This window comes from Euleptes europaea, chromosome 5 (assembly GCF_029931775.1).
Source record: "Euleptes europaea isolate rEulEur1 chromosome 5, rEulEur1.hap1, whole genome shotgun sequence".
Classification (NCBI taxonomy): Eukaryota; Metazoa; Chordata; class Lepidosauria; order Squamata; family Sphaerodactylidae; genus Euleptes; species Euleptes europaea.
The window spans coordinates 83619005-83645628 of NC_079316.1; the positions used below are offsets into that span (position 1 = coordinate 83619005).

Below are 26624 nucleotides of genomic sequence, written 5' to 3' on the forward strand. Positions count from 1 at the left end.
GAACTGGCCAGAAGAAAGTTTAAAACGCCCGCCCATCCCACCCTGTCCCATTGCCTTCCATTTTGGTGGCGAGAGAGATCCAGCCAGCAGAATTGGTGCGGTTGAGAGATCCACTCGAGTTCATCCATCGGAATTGGTTTGAGGATGTTTTTGGGTCTTTTGGTGTCAGGGTGTTTGGTTTGCTTGGGGTTCCACATTCTAGCTGAGCCCACCGGCATTGGTTTGTGCAGGGGGAAGGGTCACCGTGCGTAGGTGCGAGGGCCCTGCGCCTCCTGCCGCCGGGGCAGGAGCGCCTAGTGCGTTCCCATCCCACCCTACCCCCCTTGCTTGGGGTTCCACAGTACAGCCAACCCCCCCGGGTTTGTTTGAGAAGGGCGAAGGGTCTCCGTGCGGAGGTGCGAGGGCCCTCTCACCGCCGGGGCAGGAGCGCCTAGTGCATTCCCATCCCACCCTACCCCCCCATGCTTGGGGTTCCACAGTACAGCCAACCCCCCCGGGTTTGTTTGAGAAGGGCGAAGGGTCTCCATGCGGAGGTGCGAGGGCCCTCTCACCGCCGGGGCAGGAGCGCCTAGTGCGTTCCCATCCCACCCTACCCCCGTGCTTGGTTGCCACTCGAGTTGATCCATTGGAATTGGTTTGAGGGTGCTTTGGGGTCTTTTGGTGGGAGGGTGTCTGGTTTGCTTGGGGTTCCACATTCTACCAAGCCCCCCCCCCCGGATTGGTTTGAGAAGGGCAAAGGGTCTCCGTGTGGAGGTGCGAGGGCCCTCTCGCCGCCGGGGCAGGAGCGCCTAGTGCATTCCCATCCTACCCTACCCCCCATGCTTGGGGTTCCACATTCCAGCTGAGCCCCCCCCCCGGGTTTGTTTGAGAAGGGCGAAGGTTCTCCGTGCGGAGGTGAGAGGGCCCTCTCACCGCCGGGGCAGGAGCGCCTAGTACATTCCCATCCCACCCTACCCCCTGTGCTTGGGGTTCCACAGTCCAGCTGAGCCCCCCCCCCAGGTTGGTTTGAGAAGGGCGAAGGGTCTCCGTGCGGAGGTGCGAGGGCCCTCTCGCCGCTGGGGCAGGAGCGCCTATTGCATTTCCATCCCACCCTACCCCCCGTGCTTGGGGTTCCACAGTCCAGCCGAGCCCCCCTGGGTTGGTTTGAGAAGGGGGGAGGGGGCCTAGTCCCTTTCCACCTAGGGGGTTGTGTGCCTGTTCTCCTCTTCTTCCGTGTGTCCCTTCTCCATTTTCTTCCCTTGGCCACCCTTGCCTGGGGTGTGTCAGCTCGCCTGTCTCTATCCCTGGTTTGAAGGTTGGGCTTCAGGTGTGTGTCCTCACTGGCTTTCTGGCATTAACAAGATAGTTTAGGCATTGTCTGGCCTAGGGCCCTCACAATAAAAACCATAGCTGTAGGGCCGGTCAGCTTCTCCAAAGACTAGGGCCTGCTAGTATTTTAAAAGCGGGAAGGGATCTTGACTTTTAAGTAGACTATAACTAGGTGAAACAGTTGTTGAGAAGCACCTAGTCTGTCTTGTGGACGGCTGCTACCACTAGATCAAGTCAAAGGTGAGGGGGTAGTGTCCATCCTTGCAGGGAGAACATTCCTCCTGGTTCCTGAGAGAACCATTGTTGGTGTGCAGATTTAGATAGGGTAAAACGTATCCCAGCCACTACCTCCCCCTGTTAAAAAGGTTTACAAATCCATCTCCACGGCCAGACAACACAGGTCTCTAGAGTGTAGACTAAGTTCCCCAGTTACTGAATCTTACAAAGCAGCAGTTGTTTAGGTGAGGTTAGGTTAGGGCCGGACCAATTGTTCTCAGTTAGTAATCTTGGGGGAGGGTTCATAAAAACAGTGGTCAGGTGAGGTTCAGGGAGCTAGTCAGTTAACCTTTCCCACAGTAAGTGCACTAGTTTCGCCAAAGGGAAACAATGAGTGGCAGGGGTGCAGAACAGAGGGGCCCTGGGGGGAAAGCGAAGCAGAAGACCAGAGGGGTGGAGGGGAGGGGGAGGGCTTTGGCTCACCCCCCTCCCTGCGCAGAGATCAGCTGCGGCGGCGCCCTCCAGGATCCAGCGGCGGATTGACTTTTCCGAGGGGGCCTCTGCAGCTGCCACCCCTGCACAGGTGATGACAGGTGACGCTGGCACTGGGTGGGGGACTGCTGCTGCTGTTCAGACCGTCCCTCCTCCTGTTCCTCCTGTTGCTGCCATTGTGGAGTCTGTCCCGCAGCAGCAGGAGGAGGAGGAGGGGGGCTGTCTGGGGAGGAATTGGGGCTGAGCTGCTTTGACACGGATGTGTTGACGTATCTCACCCCCACTTCAAGAAAGGTGGTGGAGGAGTTTGCACAGTCGATGGAAAGCCCGTCGACTTTGCCTGCTTCTCCACTCCCCAGCAGCAGTTCAGACACAATGGAATGGGAGGAGAGGGTGGAGGAGATGCAAGAGGAAGAGATGGTGGTGGTGCTGGAGCTCCAGCCATCTCAACCCCTTCCCCCGCCGCCGCCTCCCCACAAGGTCCCTAGACACGATGTGTCTGCCCTGAGCACCTCCACGCAGGTTGCTCCTGTGGCAACCGCAGCGGCCAAGCCGCATGGGAGCCACTTCACATCCACGGTCTGGAAGCACTTCCAGGTGGCAGAGGATGATGCACATATCACCGAGTGCCAGCTCTGCAGGGCGTGGGTCAGTCGAGGGAAAGATCTCCAGCATCTCTTGACCACCGCATTCCGGAACCATCTCCGGAAGCACCACAACGTGGTGCTGCTCCAGGGGGAGAGAGAGAGGCTGGTTCTTCGTTGGCCAAGGGGCCTGCAGCCAGTACACCGCCAGCGTCTGGTGCTCTCCCCGTCGCACCCCGTGCTGCGACGACCGTAGCAAGGGCACGCCAAACCACTCTTGCCGAGTTGTTTGGTGGGGAGGGTGGTGTCTGTAGGATGCCGAGAGGTGGGGTCAGAGCAGCCACGAGAAGGGCGACTTGTCTAATCCGCGAGATGATTGCCGTGGACGATCAACCCTATCGTGTGGTAGAGAAGGTTGGCTTCCGGAGGCTGATCCAATTCCTGGCGCCCTGGTACAAGTTCCCAGCTCGCTCCACAATGGCGACATCCATTGTGCCATCGTTGTACGAGGGCACCAGGGCGCATGTGAAGGCACAGCTGTCCTGCACTGCTGGAGGAACTGTGCACTTCACATCCAACATTTGTACAAGCCTTTATGCGGAATCGTTCATCTCCCTCACCGCGCATTGGTGGCAACCTCAGGACCTCGTGGGTGGGGGTTGGGTGGGCAGCATTAGGCAGGGAGAGAGCCGCCGGGCCAGCTATTCCACGCGGAGGAGTTCGCGGAGGCGCACACGGCGGCCAACATTGTCGCCGTCCTGAGGCCACAACTAGAGAACTGGTTAGGCAGGGATCTCACCATGGGTTTCATGGTGACGGACGGCGGCGCCAACATCAGGGCGGCAGCAGGGTTATTGGGCGTGGAGGCACGGATTTACTGTGCAGCCCACCTTCTCCACCTTGTGGTGAAGGATGCCCTGGGCCCCCAACCGGAGTCCAAGCTGGATGGCAAGACATGCAACTTCCGGTGTCTCATGGTGAAATGCCGGCAGCTTGCGAGTCTCTTCTCATGCAGTCTGAAGGACAACTACACACTGCTTGAGATGCAGGTCCGAGAAGACGTGTCCAAGCACCGTGTGAAGGGTGACGTCGACATGCGCTGGAACTCCACCCATGCCATGCTCGAGCATTTGGTGGAGCAGAAGAGGGCCCTCAGGGCACTGTTCCTTGAAACAGATTCCGTGGGGTCTGAGAGGCAGTCAACCAACGTGAGTGGCTGACTATCTCTCAGACTGTGAATGTGCTTGAGCCCTTCAATCATTGCACAGAAATGCTCTCGTCTGACACGGCGACGCTGGCTCTGTTCACCCCCATGGCCCACAGGCTTCATGTGAGGTTGAGTGCCTTTCTGGAGCTGGCCGAAGGACGTGCAGATAATCTTCCAGCCGTGAAAGCCCTGGTGGGAAGGCTTCGGGACAGTGTGACCAACCGTCTGCTGCCTGTCACCCAGGAGCCGGTCTACATGTTGGCAAGCATGTGCGACCCAAGCATCAAGGGCAGCATTGCCAAGCGAGCCAACAAGCTGGTGCACTGGCGAGACAAGCTCTCCCAGTGTGTGGAGCAAGTGCGGGCCGAAAGGGGGATTTCACCCGAGGAGGTGGAGAAGGGGGGCAGCTCCCTTGCTGCCCGTTCCCCAACTTCGCCATCTCGGATTGTCCCCCTCCAGGCAACCACCTCGATGATGATGGAGATGGACGTCATCGGGTAGGCAGTTGGCCCCTCCCAGGCGTTGGCGAGGCGCAAGAGACAGGACATGGCGGATGCGATGGTGAGGGAGTACCTTTCAGAGCCCTACAAGTCGCAGACCACGTGTCCCCTGAGCTACTGGGCCGCGAAGGAGTCGGTCTGGCCGGCCCTCTCTGTGGTGGCCCAGAGGCTCCTCTCCTGCCCTCCAACGAGCGTCCAGAGCGAGTGCCTTTTTTCACATTTGGGCGAAGTGCTTCGCCCACAACGCGCAAGCCTGGCACCCTGGCATGCAGAGCAGTTGGCCTTCCTAAAGGTCAACCTGCCTCTGTTTGGCTTCCCTGACCTGGAGCTTGAGGATGCATGAGGTGAGCACGTGCTTGTGACTGCATGTCCTCGGGGCCAGTGTCAGGAGGTTTGGGTGAAGCGCTCTTTCCCTAATAAAAACCAGTCAGCATAGAGCCTCAGGTCGCTTTCCCAAACTGATTTGGCCAATGACATCCAAAAATCTAGAAACAATCACTAATTGTGTAAGACCTACACAACTGTGCCACCTTTCTAATCACCTTCTGTATATGACTGTTTGTATCCCTTCTGAGGTCAGCTGTTCCTTTCTGCTTGGGGCCATGCAGGAAGCTTCCATTCCACCCGAGCTCCAGGCACAGGAAGGTAAGTCTTGGTCTGAGGTATGCCCTCCCCCGCCTCTCCTGCCCCCAACGGACAGGTGACAAGTTCCCAAGCTGCCCTCCACTTCCAAAGTTCATGAAGCATTAAGTGGACCCCTCCACGTGCACTCTTCCTTTCAGGGACACTTAGTTTGGGGGGGGGGAAGTGGCTTAGGAGGGATGAACTTTGGTGTCAGATTTAGGCCTGCAGCCACTTTAGGTCCGCTTCCACCTCTTTTCCTGATTTAAGTTGATAAGCTAGCCTCACTTGACGTCCCCAAACTGATTTGGCCAAAAAAATGTGAAAATTGTGAAAAAGTAACTGATTTCTGTAGACAGCTGCTCAACCATTGCAATCCCTTCTTCATGTGATTGGTTTTGTTCCTTCACAGGTCAGCTGTTCCTTTCCGCTTTCTGCCATCCTGGAAGCCTCCACTGTACCTGAGCTCCAGCTGAAGGAAGGGAAGGCTTGGTCTGATGTAGGCCCTCCCCCGCCTCTCATCCCCCATACATGCAAGTGACACGTTTCCAAGGCTGTGGTGGCCTGAGCCATGGTGGAGTAGATGGAGCGAGGGGTGCAAGCGCTCGAGCTGTCCAGGTTTTGGACAGCCTACTCACTGCGTGAAGAAGCTCTCCACCCCAAGTGGTGGTGGCTTCCGAACCATCTACTGTAAGATCATGGGGATCCCCCTCCCCCTAAAAACAGACATGCCCTTCGAAAGCCAACCTTCTTTTTCAATCTGAAAACCAGGTACCATCTCCTAAACTGAAAGCACCCTTGCTTGACACCCGTCAAAATGCCGGGAGAAGTCAGGTACCCATCCTGCTCCTGGGCGTGAAATTTGCATATGCCAAACCCTCTGGTGCAGACCGGGTCAGCTCTGTGTAGGCATAGGTCCACTCCCCGCCTTGGAAAGTCAAAGATAGAATACACAGAAAAACACAAACAGAGAAAAGGAAGGGGAGGGAGCTCTGATTGTGCTGCTTCCAGGTGCTGTTGTGCTATTCTGTCCAAGGCCAGACTATGCCCCGTGTTTAGTCTTTATACACGGGGAATCTATACCCATATTGTGGGAATCGCCAAGTACTCCTTCCTGCCTCTGGGAGGGGGGTTGCCTGCGCTACCAGTTATCTCCTTTTGCTCTTCCATATATGCTGTGTACCTTGCCTTTGCCCCTTACTAGTGTCCTTTTGAATATGGCTTCTGAAACCTGTCGATCCTAACCAATAAAACTGCTTTCGTGGACTTGCTTTCTGCTGGAATATGTTTATGGGTTTGCCGCAGGGCTAGAGCTTACAGCATGAAGTCGGGGCCACTGGGGGTTTGGGGGGAAGTAGTTGTGAATTTTCCGCATTGTGCAGGGAGTTGGACTAGATTACCCTGGTGGTCCCTTCCAACTCTATGATGGGTGACTGCCAGCTAGATCCTTCTGTGCATTATTATCATCAGATATTGCCTGAATTTTAAGTGGGGAAGTTACTGACTTGACCACTTGCCAGTAGCCCTATTCAGGTTGCTTCCTTTTTGTCATGCTTAGGAGTGTCTTCAGGTTGGGTGGAATTTTACTGGAGCACTTTCTGAATCTACTACCTGTCGTGCCATGAACCTTGGGGGAACTCAACATAGGAAATAGACCCAGATATGAATATGGGGATCTCCATAATAAGGTATATGGGCCATTGCTACAGCATGGTCGTGCTTATGACAACCAGGGAAGCTGCAGTTTACCCCACCTCTTCCAGTTGGCTCGGCTGTACAATGTACGAAGTGGGCATTCTCTCTGTCCCTGAGAATTTCATCTTTTTCCTCCCACTGTGGAAGGGGCAAGTTCACTCATCCTGCAGAAAACATCTAAAGGAACTTTATTAAGCATGCTTACATTAAGGGATGCAGACTTAAGAGGTTAAACTAAAGGCTTTGTGGGTTTTCAGAAGACGTCTGCTGGAAGAGAGTGAAGCAGTATCATCTGGGTGTTTACTTTGTTAACCTCATATTTCCTTTATTAGGTATCTGTGGTATCCTTGATATGTTTGTAACGGCCCATGGCTAAATGCAAATGAAACCATTCACATTCTTTGAAAATAGAACATTCATTGATCATGAAACCAGTCCTTTCTCTAGGGTGAGAAGCCACTGTACAGGGCAGATGGCTTAGCAAAGCTCAACAAAATTTATTTGAAATGTTCTCCATGGGTTTGACTGTAAGCACTTGTCCCATCGAAAACCAAAAGCCACACCAGGAGACTTAGTAGTCCAAAAAAGTTGGTTTAATGGTATCACAGGCAAGCAGAGCTTAGAAGTCCAAAGGCAGGAATGGGGGGGGGGAGGGCAATGACATGCACTTGATAATATAAGAACACTAGAAAAGCGGCAGCAATACAGTCTCATGAGATAACCTCACAGTCTAGAGACACCACGGCTCCCACGGGCATCTGCTAGCTTCAAAGGGAATAGGAATGCAACTTTAGGGAAACAGTCCTTGAATGAAAGTCTGTGAGAAAACGAAACTATTTGAGACACAGCGAGCAGGCCTGACAAATTTATGAAGTGGGAAGAGCTATTATAAACTGAACATTCTTAATCCCAAACAGTCTCACAGCTTCTTCTCCATCAGGTAAAGGATTTCTCTATACAAACGTTCCGGAGCATCAAGGCCCCACAAGAAGTCAAAGTGGTTCCAGTCAGGAAGATATTTGAGATGAATGAGATTAGTTATTCGTGGTAACAAAGCTTCGATTTCCACAGGCTGACAAAGCCAGTCATGTCCTCCATGCCATATTGCTATTGGCACGGTGATCTCTTCTATCCTGTACAAGGGAGGAGTCGTCTGGGGGGGGGGGGAGGACACAATAACAGTTAGGGGGTTGTTAAAAAAAGAATAACAGAATTAACTAGAGATACCACAGAAATATTACCTATAGCAAGACTTAAAGTTCCACCAAAGGTGAAACATCTGAGGAATTGTAAAGGAAATTTAAAAAAAACAGTTAGTAAAGTTAGCTAAATATTTTGTGGAATTCTCATGGCTCATACTTGCAGAATCTACAGTCTCTCTCTCTATCTTTTGCCCTCAAGTCACTGCTGAATTATGGTGACCCCCCCAGGGTTTTCAAGGCAAGAGATGTTCAGAGGTGGTTTGCCATTACCTGCCTCTTTGTCATGTCCCTCATATTCCTTAGAGATCTCCCATCCACATACCACCCAAGGTCAGGGCTAAGAGTATATGACTGGCCCAAGGTCACCCAGCAAGCTTCCATGGCATGAGTGGGGATTTGAACCTGGGTTTCCCAGGTCCTATTCTAACACCTTAACCGCTACACCATGCTGGCTCTCTACCTAAAGCAAAAGTTGAAGTAAATGATGACCTTTGTCCTCATGAGGACCATTTGAGTTATTTCTCAATAGGCTCTTTTACAGGCATTTTTAATAGGCTATTTTACAGAGGCAGAGGCTCAAATGTTGACCCTTCATGATATGTAACTCACTTGTTGCATTGACTGGGGAGAGGATAGGTGAACAGGCAATTTAGCTGTTTACACACACACACACACACACACACACACATTGCCAGTCCAGATAAGGTAAAAAGGGTAAAGGTCCCCTGTGCAAGCACTGGGTCATTCCTGACCCATGGGGTGATGTCACATCCCGACATTTACTAGGCAGACTTTATTTTTACAGGGTGGTTTGCCAGTGCCTTCCTGAGTCATCTTCCCTTTACCCCCAGCAAGCTGAGTACTCATTTTACCGACCTTAGAAGGATGGAAGGGGGAGTCAACCTTGAGCCGGCTACCTGAAGCCGACTTCCATTGGGATCAAACTCAGGTTGTGAGCAGAGCTTGGACTGCAGTACTGCAGCTTACCACTGTGCGCCAAGGGGCTCTTGCCAGTCCAGACAGAATATGAGAAATGAGTAATAGGAAGAACGGGTTTCACAACGTAAGAATGAACTACTGCTTAAGGATTTGAGATTCCTTGACATCTTGAATTATATTTAATAGAACCCAAAGTTTCCCTTGCCTGTGTTCTCTATTTTTGTTGTCCACCCTCTGCACCTGCACAACTAGTACATGACAGACTTCAGAATTCAAAGAAAATTAATTCGTGTCAATTCATGCCTTCCATTGTCTACAATGCAAGTGAGAATTTTCATTGCTTAGATAAGGACACTTTCTCCATTTTTTTCCTGGAATGTGGCAGGAAGGGTTGCCTGGGTGAAGTGTACAAACCCCAAGAATTTCATCCCAATTTGGGCAGCAAATGAAGAGTTAAAGCTATAAATGTGTTTCTAATTGAAACAAGGAAAGCAAAAAAAATAAATAAGTAGAAAAAGGTATCCCAACTACAACAAAGATAATAAAATGTTAAAGAACAACATAAACATAGGAGGAAAAGATCCAGATAAAATTTCTTGTCTATCTTTTACAGACAGAAAGGATGGAGACTCAACCTCCTTTTATCTTATTAGCAACCAAAATCAAACAACAAAATCCAGCAAATCATACCTTGTTGTATTTATCTGCCAGCCCTGAGCCATAGTCAAAATATCTGAATTCCCCTGATTTAGCTACCTAGAAAAATGAATGAAACACAAGAAGGGAGTAATTATCCTGGCTCTCACAATAAAACCTAAAGAAAGTACAGGGAAAGACAATTGTTGAGCATGTTTTATGACGATCAATATCTGCCGAAAGAAAGCAACCACTAATGGTCAGCATATTTACGCATGACTGAGCTTCCTCACCTCCATTTTTATTTATTTTTATTTATTTATTAAAACATTTGTACCTAACCTTTCCCCAGGTGTCAGAGTGGCTTACAATACATAATCAAAAATAATAAATGGCAATAAAGTCACAATTCAATCCCAGCCTCGTAAAATGCCCATGAACCTCCATTAAAAGCTCTAGCCAATCTGCACAGTGTAGCCCAAAAGGAAAGAATCCCGTATTATACAAAGGCAGTCAAATCCAAATGATCATTAAGGCCTTTGGGAAAGAATGTGTCCAATGTAAAAATCCAAAAGTCCCCTCTCTGAAATAACAACTTATCAATCTTATGTAATTGATAAGACCTAGATTGAATCTTTTCTGTAATGAAAAATTTGAAATCTATGGGATGATGATGTTTGTCAACAAAATGCATTAGCAAAGGAGCTTCAAAGTTGAGATTTCAATTTTTACTACAGTGTTTGGACAGACAGTTTTTCAAAGGATGTTTTGCTGCTCCCACATACAAAAGATTACACAGCATATTAAAATGTAAACAACTTGTGTAGCTAAGCAGTTGGAGAAATGATTTATGGCGAATGTGGGTTTGGGATACTTTCCCTTTAGTTTCTGCCTCATAAAAATCTGAGTCATCATGACACATTTGCTATCCTTTTAAATTCATTGTTGGTTTTCTTTTTTAACACTTTATTTGGTTTGTTTTTTGGTTATACGTGGATTGCAGTGTTTTTAAATGTAGTCAAATTACAGAGAGTGCAGGTTATATCCATCTATCTAAGCATCAGTAAAATAAACATCTTAATTCATTCACTGACTTATTCCCCATATTAGGCTTTAAAATACAATTGTTTTCAAAAGTTATACATCTTTTTAACTGATCAGCTGAAATGCCCAGGTACAGAGATGGAATACAAACAAGTGCTAGCAAGACTCCCAGTGATGAAACACTCAAAATGTATCTCAGTGGTCGTTGGCAGCAGGCCAAGCGCAGACCTCTCAACTCCAGCACGCATGTGCACACACAAACACACCATCACAGTTTCATTCCAAAGAGCCATTCTGAAGTTAGCAATACTGGAGCCTTCACCACCAGTCTGGTTCTGGTTACCCTTGTGTCAAGGCAATGCGCCCAGCACTTTGCTTTCCCATGCCTATACGATGCACAGTGGAATGAATATTTTGAATCTTGCATGGCAGCTGTGGGGCTGGTACTAGCTGGAGATCTGCTATTACAACTGATCTCCAGCCGATAGAGATCAGTTCACCTGGAAAAAATGGCTGCATTGGCAATTGGACTCTATGGCATTGAAGTCCCTCCCCTCCCCAAACCCCACCCTCCTCAGGCTGCACCCCAGAAACAACCACCCCCAACCTCCAAAGCATTTTCAGCCCATTTCTTAGGAATGGGCTGCTAACTAGCCGGAAGACCGTCAATTCATTTGTTATGAGGACATTCAGAAAGTGTTACACTTTACTAGGATTGTTTGCACTGTATTTATTGTTACACTTTAATAGGATTGTTTGGAATGGATAGAATAACAATTGGTTTTTACATAGTTCAGGATTTTTTTTCCTTTTTGAGGCTTCAAAGTAGGGCTGCCAACCTCCAGGTGGGGCCTGGAGATTTCCCAGAATTACAGCTGATCTCCAGACTACACAAATCAGTTCTCCTTAGGGATGCCAACCTCCAGGTACTAGCTGGAGATCTCCTGTAATTCTCCAACTGATAAAGATCAGTTCCCCTGGAGAAAATGGCTGCTTTGGCAATTGGACTATGGCATTGAAGTCCCTCCCCTCACCAAACCCTGCCCTCCTCAGGGTCCACCCTGAAAACCTCCCACCAGTGGCAAAGAGGGACCTGGCAACCCTAGTTTCCCTAGAGAAAATGGCAGCTTTGGAGGGTGGACTGTATGGCATTATACCCCACTGACATACCTCCCTTCTCCAAACCCCACCCTCTCAAGGTTCCACCCCCAAATCTCCCGGAATCCCCAGAGTTGGGAGCCCTAGTTCCAGGCCATGAAGGGTTTTGAAGATCACAGCCAGCACCTTGAATTGAACTCAGAAACAAACTAGCAGTCAATTAAGCTGTTTGAAAGTGGGCAAGATGTGTCTAGGCTAGGCCCTAACAACTATCAGTCTCTGCATTTTGGACCAGCTGCAATTTCCATGTTGTCTTCAAGGGCAGCCCAACATAGACCATGCTATGATAGTCCTGATGTTGCACTTTCATTGACCAGTTACAGCCTTGGAAACATCTGAACATCAGACCGTTTCAGACATTGAAATACATCAGTGTTTGGCAGTGTTGATGTGGTCGCTTTCACATGATGGGAAAATTGCCCCCATTGCCGCCCTCCTTAAAAAGGAGTTCAGTTCAGTTCATTACTGACTCATTATGAATGAGTAACATTTAGTATACTGTTGAGGATCAGGATAAGTTCACATGACTGTTATTGTGGGAGGATACGTGGCCATTTTCATTTGACAAGACAAAATCATTTACTCTAGAGTTTGCCTTAAATATGGATCTCCAGCATGCTCACTTTCTCAACTTATCATTGGCTCTTTGGCATATATGCTTTTGGGAGAGTAGTCACATGACTGATTCACTATCTTGCAAACTGGATTTCTTTCACCAATGGAGTTCTTTTCTTCTATTATAAGCTTTGTTCATTTCAAAAGAGAATGACATGACATCATATAAGCTGTTTTGTACCTTCAGATCATTGGTCTAACATTTAGTATTATGCTCTGTGCTTGGCATTAGTTCTCCTGTGTGTCAGGCAAAGAAAGGTTGTTCTCAACATATGCTACCTGAAATCCTTTATTGGAGATGCCAAAGACTGATTCTGAGGTCTTACATGGAAAGCAGGTGTTCCACCACTGAGCCATAATCCCAAAGAGAAAGTTTACTATTGACACTGTAATAGTAATAATAGAATAGCTAGGAGTAGATGTTCATTCTTTTTGATCCTGAAATTCATCACTGTGATTTAGATTATTTCTGACTATAAAGCTGTTACATAGTGATTAGCTTAGCATTTCTCTCGAATAAACTAGATTATCTGGAGTCTAGATCTTTAGAGCTATCTTATTATCCTGTAATTAAACAAGGTACATTATTATTTAGGAGATACGTATATAGACAATATTCAAAAGTTATGTTTATTTTCAGTTACTCTACCTGGCCCCAATGAAGAATATTTTTTACAGAGGTAAAATCTGGGAATCGTGAGACGTAGACATCTGTCCGACTCTGCAAAAAAAAAAAAAAAAGGTGCATTTAGAAGGCATGTCAAGTCAGACAACTCTTTTGTGCTGGGATCGAAAAAATAGCACCTCAGTCCCTTATGTAATATTTTTGCTCTGCATACCACAGTTTATCAAGAGAGTTGTTTGAGGAGTGGTGATATGCACACCAAAAAGTAATTGTTGAAGTATGAAATCAATAATTCAAGAAACACTGGCATACGAAGTCCAACATCTGGGACATGAATAATGAGTGAAGATTTTTACTGTGGTTAACCCACTAGCTGCACTCCTCAGTGATTCAGATGCTCACTTTAATACGTTGTCAGGGTCATCTTCAGATAATGTGATATAAAGCATTTGTTTGGGCCCCAAGAATAGATAACGGCCCAGCCTATATGACGTGCTGCCATGCACGCTTAGCATGGATGCAGTAGAGCAGTGGTTCCCAAAGTGGGTGATACCACCCCCTGGGAGGGTGGGATTACCTTGGGGCTGCTAAGAGATAGGGGCAGTGGTAGGCGCTGAAGGTAGGCCCCTACGTTTGGCTTGCATATGTAGGAAACTCTACAAGGCGGTCTTGCCTGATGGACCCCCAAATCCTGCACAGTGATTGGTTGTCTTCAGTTGGACTACTCCCCATAGTTTTTGTTTCGCTGGCCTCTGCCCTTCACTGGAGTGTCCCTTTGAAGAGACTTGGTATCCCAGATTCAAGCTACAGAGCAGTACTCAGGAATGAACATGTTTAGCCGGAGCACCTTCTCTGATTAATGTTCAGGTGCACTGAAAATGTCCCACAAATGGTACTGTAAGCAAACCATTAGGAACAAAAACAAAAACAGAGAGAAAGATTAGAAGGAACCTTTTGTTCACTCCAGCATATGTGGGAAGTGAATGGCATTGGGTTGACAAGACAAAGAGAAGGACATCTTAGGGCATTGTTGCATTTAACAAACATGTCAGATGAAATCCCATATGCCTACCAGGAATCAAGTCTGCAATTGGTGTTACACTAAGCCATGGCAGGTTGAGGTTCAGCATCTGTGCTACCCTTTGACTCTTGAAAAAGAGGGGAAACTGTCATACCAATCAAAACCTCTTTACGCTGATAGGCCAGAACTGGTCAGCTGATGCCACCTGGGCCTCTAAAAGATTCTGTGCCAGGCTTCATATCTGCTCTGAGCAACAAAGTGATCCAATGGTGCTATCAGCAGATTTGCCTACACTTTATGCCTTTGCCTCTCCCAACCATGTCAGCAGCAGCAGCAGCAGAAGCAGAAGCAGAAGCAGAAGAAGAAGAAGCAGAAGCAGAAGTAGAAGAAGAAGAAGAAGAAGAAGAAGAGTTGGTTTTTATATGCCGACTTTCTCTCCCACTTAAGGAAGAATCAAACCGGCTTACAATCACCTTCCCTTCCCCTCCCCACAACAGACACCCTGTGAGGTTGGTGAGGCTGAGAGAGCATGACTTGCCCAAGGTCACCTAGCTGGCTTCGTGTGTAGGAGTGGGGAATCAAACCCGGTTCTCCAGATCAGACTCCACCGCTCCAAACCACTGCTCTTAACCACTACACCACGCTGGCTCTGCATTCAGACATCACAAACAGATTTTTTTTTTCTGTGACAGGTTCTTCTATGGTTAACTCTTCTTCTTCCTCCATGAAGCTCAGTTGTCCAGATATGGGAAGCCTTGAATCAAGCTCTAAGTCGCCTTTATGTCTGAATGTAGACATAACTGCATTCTTGCCAAACAGAGAATTAGAATCCCAGTTTAGGGTTGGGGAAACAAACTCAAATTTGTCTAGGTGCCTAAGCAGTGAACCAGAGCTCGGTTCAAAGCTTCCCAAGGCCAGAAGCCTTCAGTCACACACCACATATAATGAGAAGAGATAGGAGAAGTTGCCAGTTGAGCCGGTAAGCTGTGTTTGTGATTCTGGAATGTCATCCAACAAATGAAATACTCATCCAGGAAAGGAAATATAAAAATATATAAATAAAACACACTTACTTAAAAACAACAACCCACATGTAAATACCTGATTTAGATTCTTCTCATTGAACCCACAAAAGGACAAAAGAGCTTGTTTGCAGAAATAGTCTATCGGACGGTAGCTGCATTGTCTGGCAACAAATGCTCTCAGTCCCATATTCATTAAGCAGAATTCTTTCCTACCAAACATAAGCTGTTTAAACATAATTAATTGAACATAATTAATAAGATTGATTTTTTTTATACATTCTTGTCAATAATTTATATCAGAATGAATTTATATAAGTATTTACTTCATTTATTTCTTTAAAACCATTATGTATCATGTCTCCAAATCTGCTTAAGGGGACTTCCCAGTAAAATACATAAGATCACAATCTACAATCAAATAACAAAAATGTGGTTCTTAGGAGGAGTGTAACCCCACACAAAAGAGACCATATCCTGACTTCTTGTTCAACAAAATACTACTTTTATTTTTGCTCTAATCCAATCCATTTGAATGCTCAACTGAGAAAACATGGCTTCATGCAAACAGGAGATGCCCTCTGTATTTGAATGCTGGGAATGGGGATAACAGAGCATGCCCTTACATTATTCATATAACGCAGCCAAACACTGGCATAAAGAAGGCAACTTTATTTCTGTAAAGCTCTATATGCATATTCTAAAAAATCTGGAAAAAAATTCAAGCAAGGGATGTACGTCAAGGAAAAATTGAGGGCACCACCTTTTAAAGTATTTTTAAGTATTTTAGAAGTATCACTAATCTGTGGTTTTATAGTTATATTGGTTTGTATTGGCTTGTATGCCTGTTTATATTGTTAGCCGCTCTTAGCCCAGCTTGTGTGGGAAGAGCAGGATAAAAAATCAAATAAATAAATAAACACAACAACAACAATAATGTGTGTGTGTGTAAAGTGCCGTCAAGTCACAGCTGACTTGTGGCGACCCCTTATAGGGTTTTCAAGGCAAGAGACTAACAGAGGTAGTTTGCCAGTGCCTTCCTCTGTATAGCAACTCTGGACTTCCTTGGTGGTCTCCCATCCAAATACTAACCAGGGCTGACCCTGCTTAGCTTCTGAGATTTAACGAGATCAGGCTAGCCTGGGCCATCCAGGTGAGGGCAACAACAACAATAATAGTGATAATATATTTGGATTACATGTTAGCTCACTTCGAAACATCAAGTGAATAAGTTCCCTTTCTTTCCCCAGCATGTTGCTGTAGCTCTTTCCTATTACCTTCCATTTTTCCTATCTGTTTTAGCAAGAAGAAACAGAGGAGCCATCAAACCTTATGTGACTGAAGTAATATTGCACACATACCTCTATCAATACCTCTGGCAAATGTAGAAGCTGCATTAGGGGAGTTATATTGCCTTCCAAATTATAAGATGGTGCCAAGGCAAAAAAAATCTTGATTTTTTCAGCCAGCTGGGGTAATTCAGAAAATGCCACAAAACCTAGAAAAACAATAGAAACTCCATTTAGTGCCACTTACTTTTTAAAAACGCCACATTTACAGACAAAAAAATTGTAAAAATTCAGCTTAGTAGGCTCAAAACTTTTTTTATTTCTGAGGAATTAGAATTGACAAAAAATACAATGCTGAAGTGCTGTGACAGGACTACTGTCCCCATAATTGATATAATTTTCAACCAGTGCAGATACAGACATTAGTATTTAAGTGCCCCTAAGTGCCCCACACTCAAATATGTTTTTTAACATTATGGAATACATAGGAAACAGTACTAATTGTCACTGTGTCATAACAGACACAATCTGACAGGATTTGAAGGGTATTTCCCACTTCAGACATTCATTTCAAGTAACGGACCGTATGCTTTGCTCATAATTGAAACCTGTGCCAATTTGTTTGGAAAGCATTTCTTGACAATTAACAAAATGTTACTTTAACAGAAAGCAGCCCAGGTGCCCTGAATTTCGACCAGTGGCAAATAATACTTTCCTTTAGTAAAATTCCTGAAACCCCTTCAAATGCCATAAAGCATCTAGGCATCAAGGAATAATATATGGGATGTAGGCCACAGAGTATTCGCTGGAAAACCTGGAAAATGTTGCCTTTTATTGCCCTATAACCCTTTTAAATTATTATTATAAACTACAATTAGTAAAGAGCTAAAAGCAAGTTGTATTATTATCCATGTTAGTTAGACCGGCTTTGTTCCAGCTTCAACTATTACTTTTCACATATTTGATCGCTCATGAAACCAGAAGACCGTAATAACAAAATCTTACCACTGTTCCCTTTCGGGCAGCTTCACCACATCCAAGAAAGTTGGCCTGAAGCAGCAACTCAAATGATACAAGCAGTCAGAATGGTGTTTTTTTTTACTAGACTGCTGACTGTGAAGGCATCACACACCAGTAGTATTGGAGTGCGGGAAAGCATCCCAGTTTGTCAGAGCCAAAGTACATGTTACTGTTTTTAGAGTTCCCCACCCAGCACACAGCTACACAGCAGCTGTGGGGAACAGCTACTTAAAAACCCCACCCACCCGTTTTCCCATACAAATACCATGCTGGGGGTAGGGTTGCCAGCTCCAGGTTGAGATATACCTGGAGATTTTGAGGGTGGACCCTGAGGAGGGTGGGGTTTGGAGAGGGGAGGGACTTCAATGCCGTAGAGTCCAATTGCCAAAGCAGCCATTTTCTCCAGGTGAACTGATCTTTAGCGGCTGGAGATCAGTTCTAATAGCAGGAGATCTCCAGCCACCACCTGGAGGTGTTGGGTATCAGATATATTTTACCAAGTTCTAGTTATATTTTAGCATTAAAGGATTGATTTTTTATATATCATTTGCTAATTAAAAGCTAGCTTTCTCTATTAGTTAGCTGGCACACAGAGAAAGCTCCATACCACTATGTCATCTGCTACCGCAACTCGAAGGCTGGGCATACCACTAGTAACCTTGTTGTAATCATAACATTAAGGTAACAGCGGAATATTCTTGGCCACATTTTGTATTTTAATGTGAAGCCCTGTGGGGGTGTTCTGAATGCACTGAAACCTCTTTAAGGATGCTCTCCCATGTCCTATTCTTGAACCTATTTCACACCTTACTAATAGGTTTGACATTGAATACCTGATAACATTCTTATCTCCGAGTATCTGGCCGTACATCTGGCCATATAAGTGGTGTGAAACAGGTGAGGTGATTAATATGCCATTAAAAAGATTATAATATTATGAGAACCTTATGAAAATCCTAGAGAAGGGTCATGGGGGCAATTTTAATAGAGAATTTTCTGATGCCAAAGAGTATATATGGGTGCAAAAATTATTTATTCTTTGGAGACTCAGCCCAAGTCTTCCACAGTGGTGTGGTATGTATTTTCTATACCTTTATGCATATTCAAGATCTGTATACTCTGTGCAATTTCTGTAATAGTCTGTATCTTCACCATCTCTGAGCTATGGCAGCAAAGACCCCCTCCTCCAAAGCCAATAACATTTCCCTCTTCTGTATAAGTGAATACCAGTCTTAACTCTTGACATACCTATACTGCTTCCCTGAGAATGGCCAACATAATAAATTTGACGTTGTCCAGTTTTCTGCAGAATAAAGTCTATCATGGCAGAGAGGTCAAAGATGCCCATTTCATGAAAACTGAAAATTAGAGAAACATTAACTGGTATGAAATGTGTACATCAGCTTTGTCTCTAAACCTAGAAAGCATTAACAAACATACATTCCAGTCTTCCAATACATAAAATTTACAGCAAGGTAGAAGAACAACTGGGCCATCTAGTCTCAGTCTATAACCAAGCAGATTAAGGCTGCAGTAAAAACAAAAAAAAATTAATTGGGCTACCAATTGCTTGATCTCCCTTTCTGCTTGAGTAATGACTGTGCCTAGATGGAGGTCAGTGGAATGCATCTTATGGACATCTTCCATTGAATCAACTGGTCCTTTCTGGACTAAAAAAGCACCACCTTGTACAATCATAACATTTTCCCAGACTCTAAAACTTCTGGAGGAGCCCCGTGGCGCAGAGTGTTAAGCTGCAGTACTGCAGTCAAAAGCTCTGCTCACGACCTGAGTTTGATCCCGACAGAAGTCGGTTTCAGGTAGCCGGCTCAAGGTTGACTCAGCCTTCAATCCTTCCGAGGTCGGTCAAATGAGTACCCAGCTTGCTGGGGGTAAAGGGAAGATGACTGGGGAAGGCACTGGCAAACCACCCCACAAACAAAGTCTGCCTTGGAAATGTTGGGATGTGATGTCACCCCATGGGTCAGGATTGACCCGGTGCTTGCACAGGGGACCTTTACCTTACCTAAAACTTCAGGAAGCTGGTGAGAGTTATGGTGGTGAGCTGACACACACAGACACACCACCCCAGTGGTGGTGGGAAGTGCTGTCAAACCACAGTCCACTTTCGATGACTCTGCAGGGTTTTCAAGGTAAGAGGCAAACAGAGCTGGTTTGCCTTTGCCTTCCTCTGCATAGCAACCCTAGATTCAAAAAGGAAAGCAGCTGCCTGAAGTTGCTGAATTGTCTTTCATACCAGTGTTTAATGAAGACACTGGAAGAGCATCAGCAAGATGGATGACACAGAAATATGAGTGTCAAACAGCTGACAGTACCAGGGAAACCAAAAGTCACAATTGGTTTTTTATTCAATCTCACCCAATTCTCCTACTCCCTTCAGCCCTCGTCCCACTTGGCTTTTGTCCCTGCAGGTCCCATTATCCCCAGCACCACCATTTTTGTGGTCAAAGTAGCGGCAGCTCCCAGCTGGGAGAGAAAGGGAAGGTATCCCCATTCTGTCTTCACAGCAGCCATGTAAGGACTGCAGTGGTTGGCCACAGATGCCACTTGGGACAGCCAATCAGGCATCTGGGCTGGCAGCCAATCAGACATTCTGGCTGGCTACACCAGAAGTGTGCTTCTGGGTTCGATTCCCCATTCCTCCACATGAGCAATGGAGGCTTATCTGGTGAACTAGATCTGGGGTGGGTTTCCTGGAGGACCTGGAAGCCGGAGTTTTCATTCAGATCTGCCTCACTCAGATATAAGCAGCTGCGGCAGAGGCTGTTCCATCAGTTGGCTCTGGCTTCCCCTGGAGTGAACATTGTCATAAAGGAGAAGCAGTTTTGGTGATGTGACTCCAGCTTCAGCGGCAGGAGAAGAACACCAACAATGATCTTCAGCAGCAGGAACTTCAGTGGTAGTTTGGCTTCTAAAGAGGACCCAATGAAGGCATTCGGTCTAGGCCTCTGCTGGGTTCCTTGGCTGAATCACCCCCGCAGCTGAATCACACCTGGAGCCACATTCTCATGCCCCCCCCAACTGCAAAGTATGTGCCCTCCTTGTTTCAGGGCTACACCAGAAGTGTGCTACTGGGTTCGATTCCCCATTCCTCCACATGAGCAATGGAGGCTAATCTGGTGAACTAGATTTGTTTCCCCATTCCTACACACGAAGCCAGCTGGGTGACCTTGGGCAAGTTACAGCTCTCTCTCAGTCCCACCTACCTCACTGGGTGTCTTTTGTTGGGAGGGGAAGGGAAGGTGATTGTAAGCCGGTTTGAGTCTCCCTTAAGTGGTAGAGAAAGTTGGCATATAAAAACCAAGTCTTCTTCTACTACTACTTCCTATGAGGCTACAGTGCCTCCTGACTGACCTTTCTTTTGAGGCATGTGGGTCTGTACTGGGGTTTTTTACCACTTCCCTGTCCACAACCAAGGCTTGTGGGCCACTTTTTCTCTGTGGTTCAGCTCCTATCAATCACCATAGCACAGCTCTCGCCTCATAAAGGGCCGCTAATGGAGAGGCTGTGCCTTGGGGCTTTCTTCCAGAGCCGGAGTGAGGCAGCACCTTTTTGTGAGCAGTCAGTTATTCTTGCTGTCCTTACCTTTGAGGAAGCTGAGTGGGGTATTTACTAACAACCACTGGTTGTGCTTTGCCTCCTGTAGTATTTATGAATATTTTCTCTCAAATTTCATGAGAATCCATCCTTCATTATAGCCACAGATGTTCTCAACAATGTTATTTACAGGATTCCTGAGCATTCTGCCATCAAAGTACTGGCCACCTACAAGCTTACTTAGTTGCATGGAGGCTGAAGCATCACATAATTATAGAATATGCCCTGCAACCCTGCCAGAAAGAACATATAAACCCAATCCTCAATCTCAAATCACAACATTAGCAAGTGGTTATGTTTTCTTTTGCTTAGCGTAACTTGAATTAGGACTGTTGGGGGGGGGGGAATCGGGAAAATTCGGGTTCGGGTTTATTGGTCTTCCCCCCCACCCCGGGAAAACCCAAATGCCGAATTTCCTATACGGGTAAAGGTAGGAACTCAGCTTTAAATTCGGGATTCCTGAAAAATTTGGCCATTTAAACTCATTAAACCCATTTTGCGGCTTTCTGTGGCTCCTGGGGGGACATTTTGCAGGTAGAGGTCCCAAATTTTCAGGGTAGCTAGAAGGGACTCTCCTTGTATTGTTAAGTAAAATGAAAAAAGAGGATGAGGGTCTTTGTTGGAGGTGCGGAACGGAGGTAGGTACATTTATGCATGTCTGGTGGTTTTGTAAAAAAATTAAGAGATTTTGGAGATTAGTTTTAAAAGAAACTAGTAATTTGATTAATTCAAAAATAAAAAAAGATCCTGCCATTTGTCTATTGGGTATTCCTAAAAAGAATTTAGATAAAGGTGATAGAGTCATATGCCAATATAGCTTCACTGCAGCTAGAATTATAATAGCTAAAAATTGGAAGCAAACAAATAAACCTTCAATTAAAGAGTGGAGAGAAAAGCTATGGTTGTATATGCGGATGGCCAAGATTACAGATTCTTTACATGCTAAAGATATGGATGAATTTAAAAAAACATGGTCAAAGGCTACTGCATATTGGGATAAATTGGCAAAAATGGATTTTACAGCTATAGTTAATGAATTATAGAGTAATGTGTTTTTTAATAAATGATTATAATAATAGATTATTATATACTGTCATAACACCGCTCGGGAAGTCCATGGGTGGAGGGCACAAAGGTGGGTGGTGGGCACTATGTATTTTACAAAGGATAGCAAACAATGTATTAGCAACGGATGTAATAGTGCTCTGTATATTTTTGTTTTTATATTGAATTATGATTTTATTTTTGTTTTGCATTTTTTATTATTATTTCTTTTTTGTGTTTAATTATAAAAAGCAATAAAAAATTTTTTTAAAGGGACTCTCCTTGCAAGAACCCCCAAGTTTGGTAAAGATTGGGTCAGGAGGTCCAGAGTTATGGGGTCTGGAAGGCGTCGCCCCATCCTCCTCCATTGAAATGCATTGGCAAAGTAGCTGTGTTCAGATCTGTTGGGTATTTAGTGGTGAGCTTTTGTTACATGTCAGACAGTCAAGAGTTAATATTGAATGTAAAGATACTGACCAGTTCAAGGAAATGATGTAATGTGTTAATTAACCATGCGGTCAGCAGAGTATCCACTGCGGACGTGTTTGCTTGTCACGTACACAAACAATCTGCATTTTACTGCTTTCCTATATCCTTTGTTTAGAAGCGAAAGCAGTACCCCAGTTTGAGTTTTGATGGGAATTTTACCCTTAATAGAGGAAATGGATCGTTGAATATTAATGGAATCACCGGCAGAAGCTAATTAAGGTTGCACGCACACAAAGAAAGACACGCAGTCATTTCTCTTAGTAAAAATCACCTTTACTTACTAACTTCAGGAAAGGGTAACTTGGATGTAAAATAATAAATCTCTTTCTACATTCTAAGTTTCCTATCACATCCCAAAGTGGGAGTTCTATAGTTTACATCTTCACATGGTCAGATCTAGAGTCTAATGTCTAATGGCGGAGGCTTCTTCTAGGTAAGACAAAGAAGAAGCTCCTGGTATGCAAATACCTTTACAACTGTCCTGTTTAGCCAATGGCTATTTGACACATACTGTAGGTCACATCACCTTTGATCTGGTCAGCTTGGTTACAAACAGTTTAACCCTTGAGTGACTGAAATACAATGAAACTCGCTATCCAAAACCCAACAAACCCCTTTTCGAGTTTACATAGTATTCAGGCATACAAACATAAAGCATCACGCAAATATTCAAATTGTTGCTTGTGTAGTGGCTTTGTCAAAATGTCCGCCACCATCTCTTTGCTCTCACAGTACTTCACTTTCAAAAGTCCTCTTTGTTGCTTGTCTCTCACGGAGGCAGTCTTGTATTGAAGAAATCTTCTTCCTTTCCTGGCGCTTTCGCTGCTCAGTATTGCTATGCAAGCTTGATTGTCCTCCAATGGTTCACTTCCTTCCAGACTCATATATGATGGGTCAAGTGGAATATTTTTGGTTTTGCACTCCATCATATCCATAAATTGTAGGAATTTCAGTATTTTGCTCCTTTGGCTGATTGAGAATCCATTATCTTGATCTCTTTCAATTTCCATTCCAACATAATTTTTCACTTCTCCAAGTAGTTTGACTTCTACTGATTGGTTCAGTTTGTCTGCTATTTGCTTAGCAGCTGTTTCTGTATCACAACAGATTAGAATGTCGTCTACAAAAATTAAAATATATTGCCATCGATCATCTACTTTCCTGCTGAATAAACATCTCTCTATGTTTCCTTGTTTGAAGCCTTGAGCTTCCAGTAAGGTTGTAAGTTTGTGGTTCCATGCTCTTGCAGATTGTTTAAGTCCATATAAAGTCTTTTCAAGTTTACAAACTTTATTCTCCGTATTACTGTCCATTAGTCCAGGAGGTATTTCCATGTATATCTCCTCTGTTAATTCTCCATTTAGAAATGCTGTCTTGACATCCAGTTGTAAGACAATTTTGTTCTTAGATGCAGCTATACTCAGCAAAGTCTTTATAGCTGTTTGTCCACTAACAGGTGCATACGTTTCTGTGTAGTCAGTCCCATATTTCTGGGTAAATCCTTTTGCGACTAATCTTGCTTTGTACTTGTTGATCTTTCCATCAGCATTTTCCTTCAGTTTGAAAACCCATTTACATCCCACTGCCTTCTTTCCAGGTGGGAGTGTGGTTAATTTCCAAGTTTTATTTTTCTTCAGCGATTCTAGTTCATCTCGAATTGCGTCAAGCCATTTGGTCCGCTCACCATCGGGAAGCTTTTCCAGCTCTTCCCAACTTGAGGGCTCCATCTGACCTTTCACTTCCGCATAGAGATTCAGTTTAGGTGCTGGTATTCCTTTTGTAGTCCTTGTGGATCTTCTTAGGATTGGAGAGGGTGAGGTGGTTCCATCAGCACCGGGGTCATCCCCTTTTGTTCCTGCAGTCTCTGGGTTGTCTGCAGAATCAGGTGGTATGATTTCCCATGCTGTAAACGGAATCCCCTTTTCTTCCTCTTCACTGTCCTCTGGATTAGATGAGTAGCTGGTTTGCTTTCCATTCATGACATCTCTCTCATCTATGTACACTGCATTCAATGCTTGAACTTTGAATGTCTTTGGATTCATTACACGGTATCCTTTTGGGAGATATCCTACTAAGATTCCAAGTTCTGTTGTAGGACTTAGCTTTCCCCTTTTCTCTTTCGGGATGTAAGTATATACATGACTTCCAAAAGCTTTCAAATGTCTTAGACTAGGCTTTCTGCCATTCCATCTTTCATATGGAGTCATGTTAATGGTACTAGAAATTGACCTATTGTAGAGATAGGCTGCTGTACTAACACATTCTCCCCAGCAGGGGTCAGGCAATCCTGCCTGCAACAACATACATCTCGCACTTTGCATCAGAGTTCTATTAAATCTCTCTGAGAGTCCATTGTGCCGTGGGCTATATGCAACACTGGTCACATGTTCAATCCCTTCAGATTCAACAAATTCCTTCATTTGACTATTAACGTACTCAGTTCCTAGATCTGTGAATAACACTTGAATTCCTTTATTAAATTTGTTCTTCACCATGGCAGCATGCATCTTAAACTTATCAACTACTTCAGTCTTTGATTTCAATAAGTAGACATATGCATATCTTGAATAACTGTCTATAAAATGCAGAACATATTTAGATCCTCCAGCAGAATCTTTGATTGGCCCAATAAGATCAGAGTGAACTTCATCAAGAATTTCTGCCTTAACATCTGTGCCTCTCTGCACGTGCTTTGGGGCAGTTCCTTTCCCTCTAATGCAAACGCTGCATCGCTCCTGGCTGGCAAAGCATTCTTTTACTGCTATATCACAATCATTCAGCAGTTGCTTCACAGATTTGAAATTTCTATGCCCTAATTTCACATGATATCCATAAACACAGTCCTTATGATTACATTCCTTAGTTTTCATCTCATTTGATTTTCCATTATATGCAGCTAAATGCTCCGTTTCTGAATCGCAGGCCTCATCCTGCGCTTCCTGCAATGCCTCATCATTGCAATCTGAATCAGAAGTGTCTATTTCATCTGCTATGTTAACCAAACAGTAATGAGATCCTTCTGCTTTGGTTGGATAAATCCGTCCTTTAGGGTCAATTAACCAACATCCATCTTTCTCCATAGTCACTTTAAAATCTGCATTATTCAGTTTCCTTACAGACATCAAACATTCTTTGGCATTAGGCACATGATAAACATCAGTCAAATTCAGTTGCATTACATTTCCACATAGGCTCTCTATATACACAGTCACAGATCCCTTTTCCTTGCAAGTGATTGACTCTCCATTGGCAACTGTAAGTTTCTCATTGCATGCTTCCATATGGTTAAAACATTCCCTGTTAGACCATAAGTGGCAATCCGCTCCTGAATCAAGAATAATGTCTCTAACATGCTTGGATTCAGTTTTAGACTTTAAATCAATACAAGAAGCTTGCTTAACCATAAGCGTGGTCATCTCATTTGGCCTTTTACTTGTACTCTGGTTCCCTCTTGTGGCTGGTTGGCGCGATTGCTGCCTTTCCGGCCTTTGTTTGAATTTCGCGGGCTTTTGGTGAGAAGAAGAAGAGGGGGAGGGGGATGAGGGGCCCCCCTTCGCCATGTTTTCTCGGCATTGAAAACTTCTGTGACCAATTTTCCCACACGTAAAGCATTTAAAAATCTTTCTTTCATGCACATTCATCACTGAGATCCCACTTGATACTTCATTTAAACGTTTCTGATCATTTTCAAACTCTTTCAGTGCACACACAAGATCATTAAGGTTCAGGTCCTTTCTCCCTAGCAAGTTTCTCCGTTCAGACTGAAATTTGGGATGAAGACTGGCTAGGAAAATTGTTATAAAGTCTCTTTCTGACACTGTTTCGCCTGCAATACGAATTTCAGCGGCCAGGGTCTGTAATTGTCTTAGATGCTCAGTCAGAGAAATATTTTCTGGCATCCTGCTTGAGAATAAGTTTCCTTTCATTGCCATGAGCTGATTTGAGGAAGTTACAGAATACTTTGCAGATAGCTCTTTCATTATATCTTTGGCCGTTTCATTATTTAACAGAATATCAGATTCACTTTGGCTTAATGCTCCCATTAAGAGGCAGACTGCTTGTGCATTTGCCCTCTTAAAATCAGGGTACTCTGGGTCATCTCTTCCTGGCTTTTCTTTATCTAAGACCCATTCAATATCCATAGCTTCAAAGGCAAACATTACATTTCTCTTCCATAAAGCAAATGGTGTTTTTGCTATGGGAGGTATAGTCACAGTTTGGGGGCCTTTTGCACTCACGACTCGTGGAGTTGCGTTGGGAGCGGCTGGAGTTCCCGTGC

General features: G+C 45.0%; 1 protein-coding gene across 1 annotated transcript in view; it reads right to left on the reverse strand.

Annotated features, from left to right (window-relative positions):
- Positions 1 to 7542: 7542 nt before the first annotated feature.
- Positions 7543 to 26624, reverse strand: part of LOC130477343 (lipase member M-like) — a 33520-nt gene continuing 14438 nt past the window's right edge. Inside the window, exons 5-10 of the mRNA XM_056849268.1 lie at positions 18443 to 18552; positions 16247 to 16383; positions 14965 to 15111; positions 12867 to 12938; positions 9455 to 9520; positions 7543 to 7776 (exon numbers count right to left, since the gene is read on the reverse strand). Coding sequence (XP_056705246.1) covers positions 7543 to 7776; positions 9455 to 9520; positions 12867 to 12938; positions 14965 to 15111; positions 16247 to 16383; positions 18443 to 18552 — 766 coding nt within the window. The remainder of the gene's footprint in view (positions 7777 to 9454; positions 9521 to 12866; positions 12939 to 14964; positions 15112 to 16246; positions 16384 to 18442; positions 18553 to 26624) is intronic.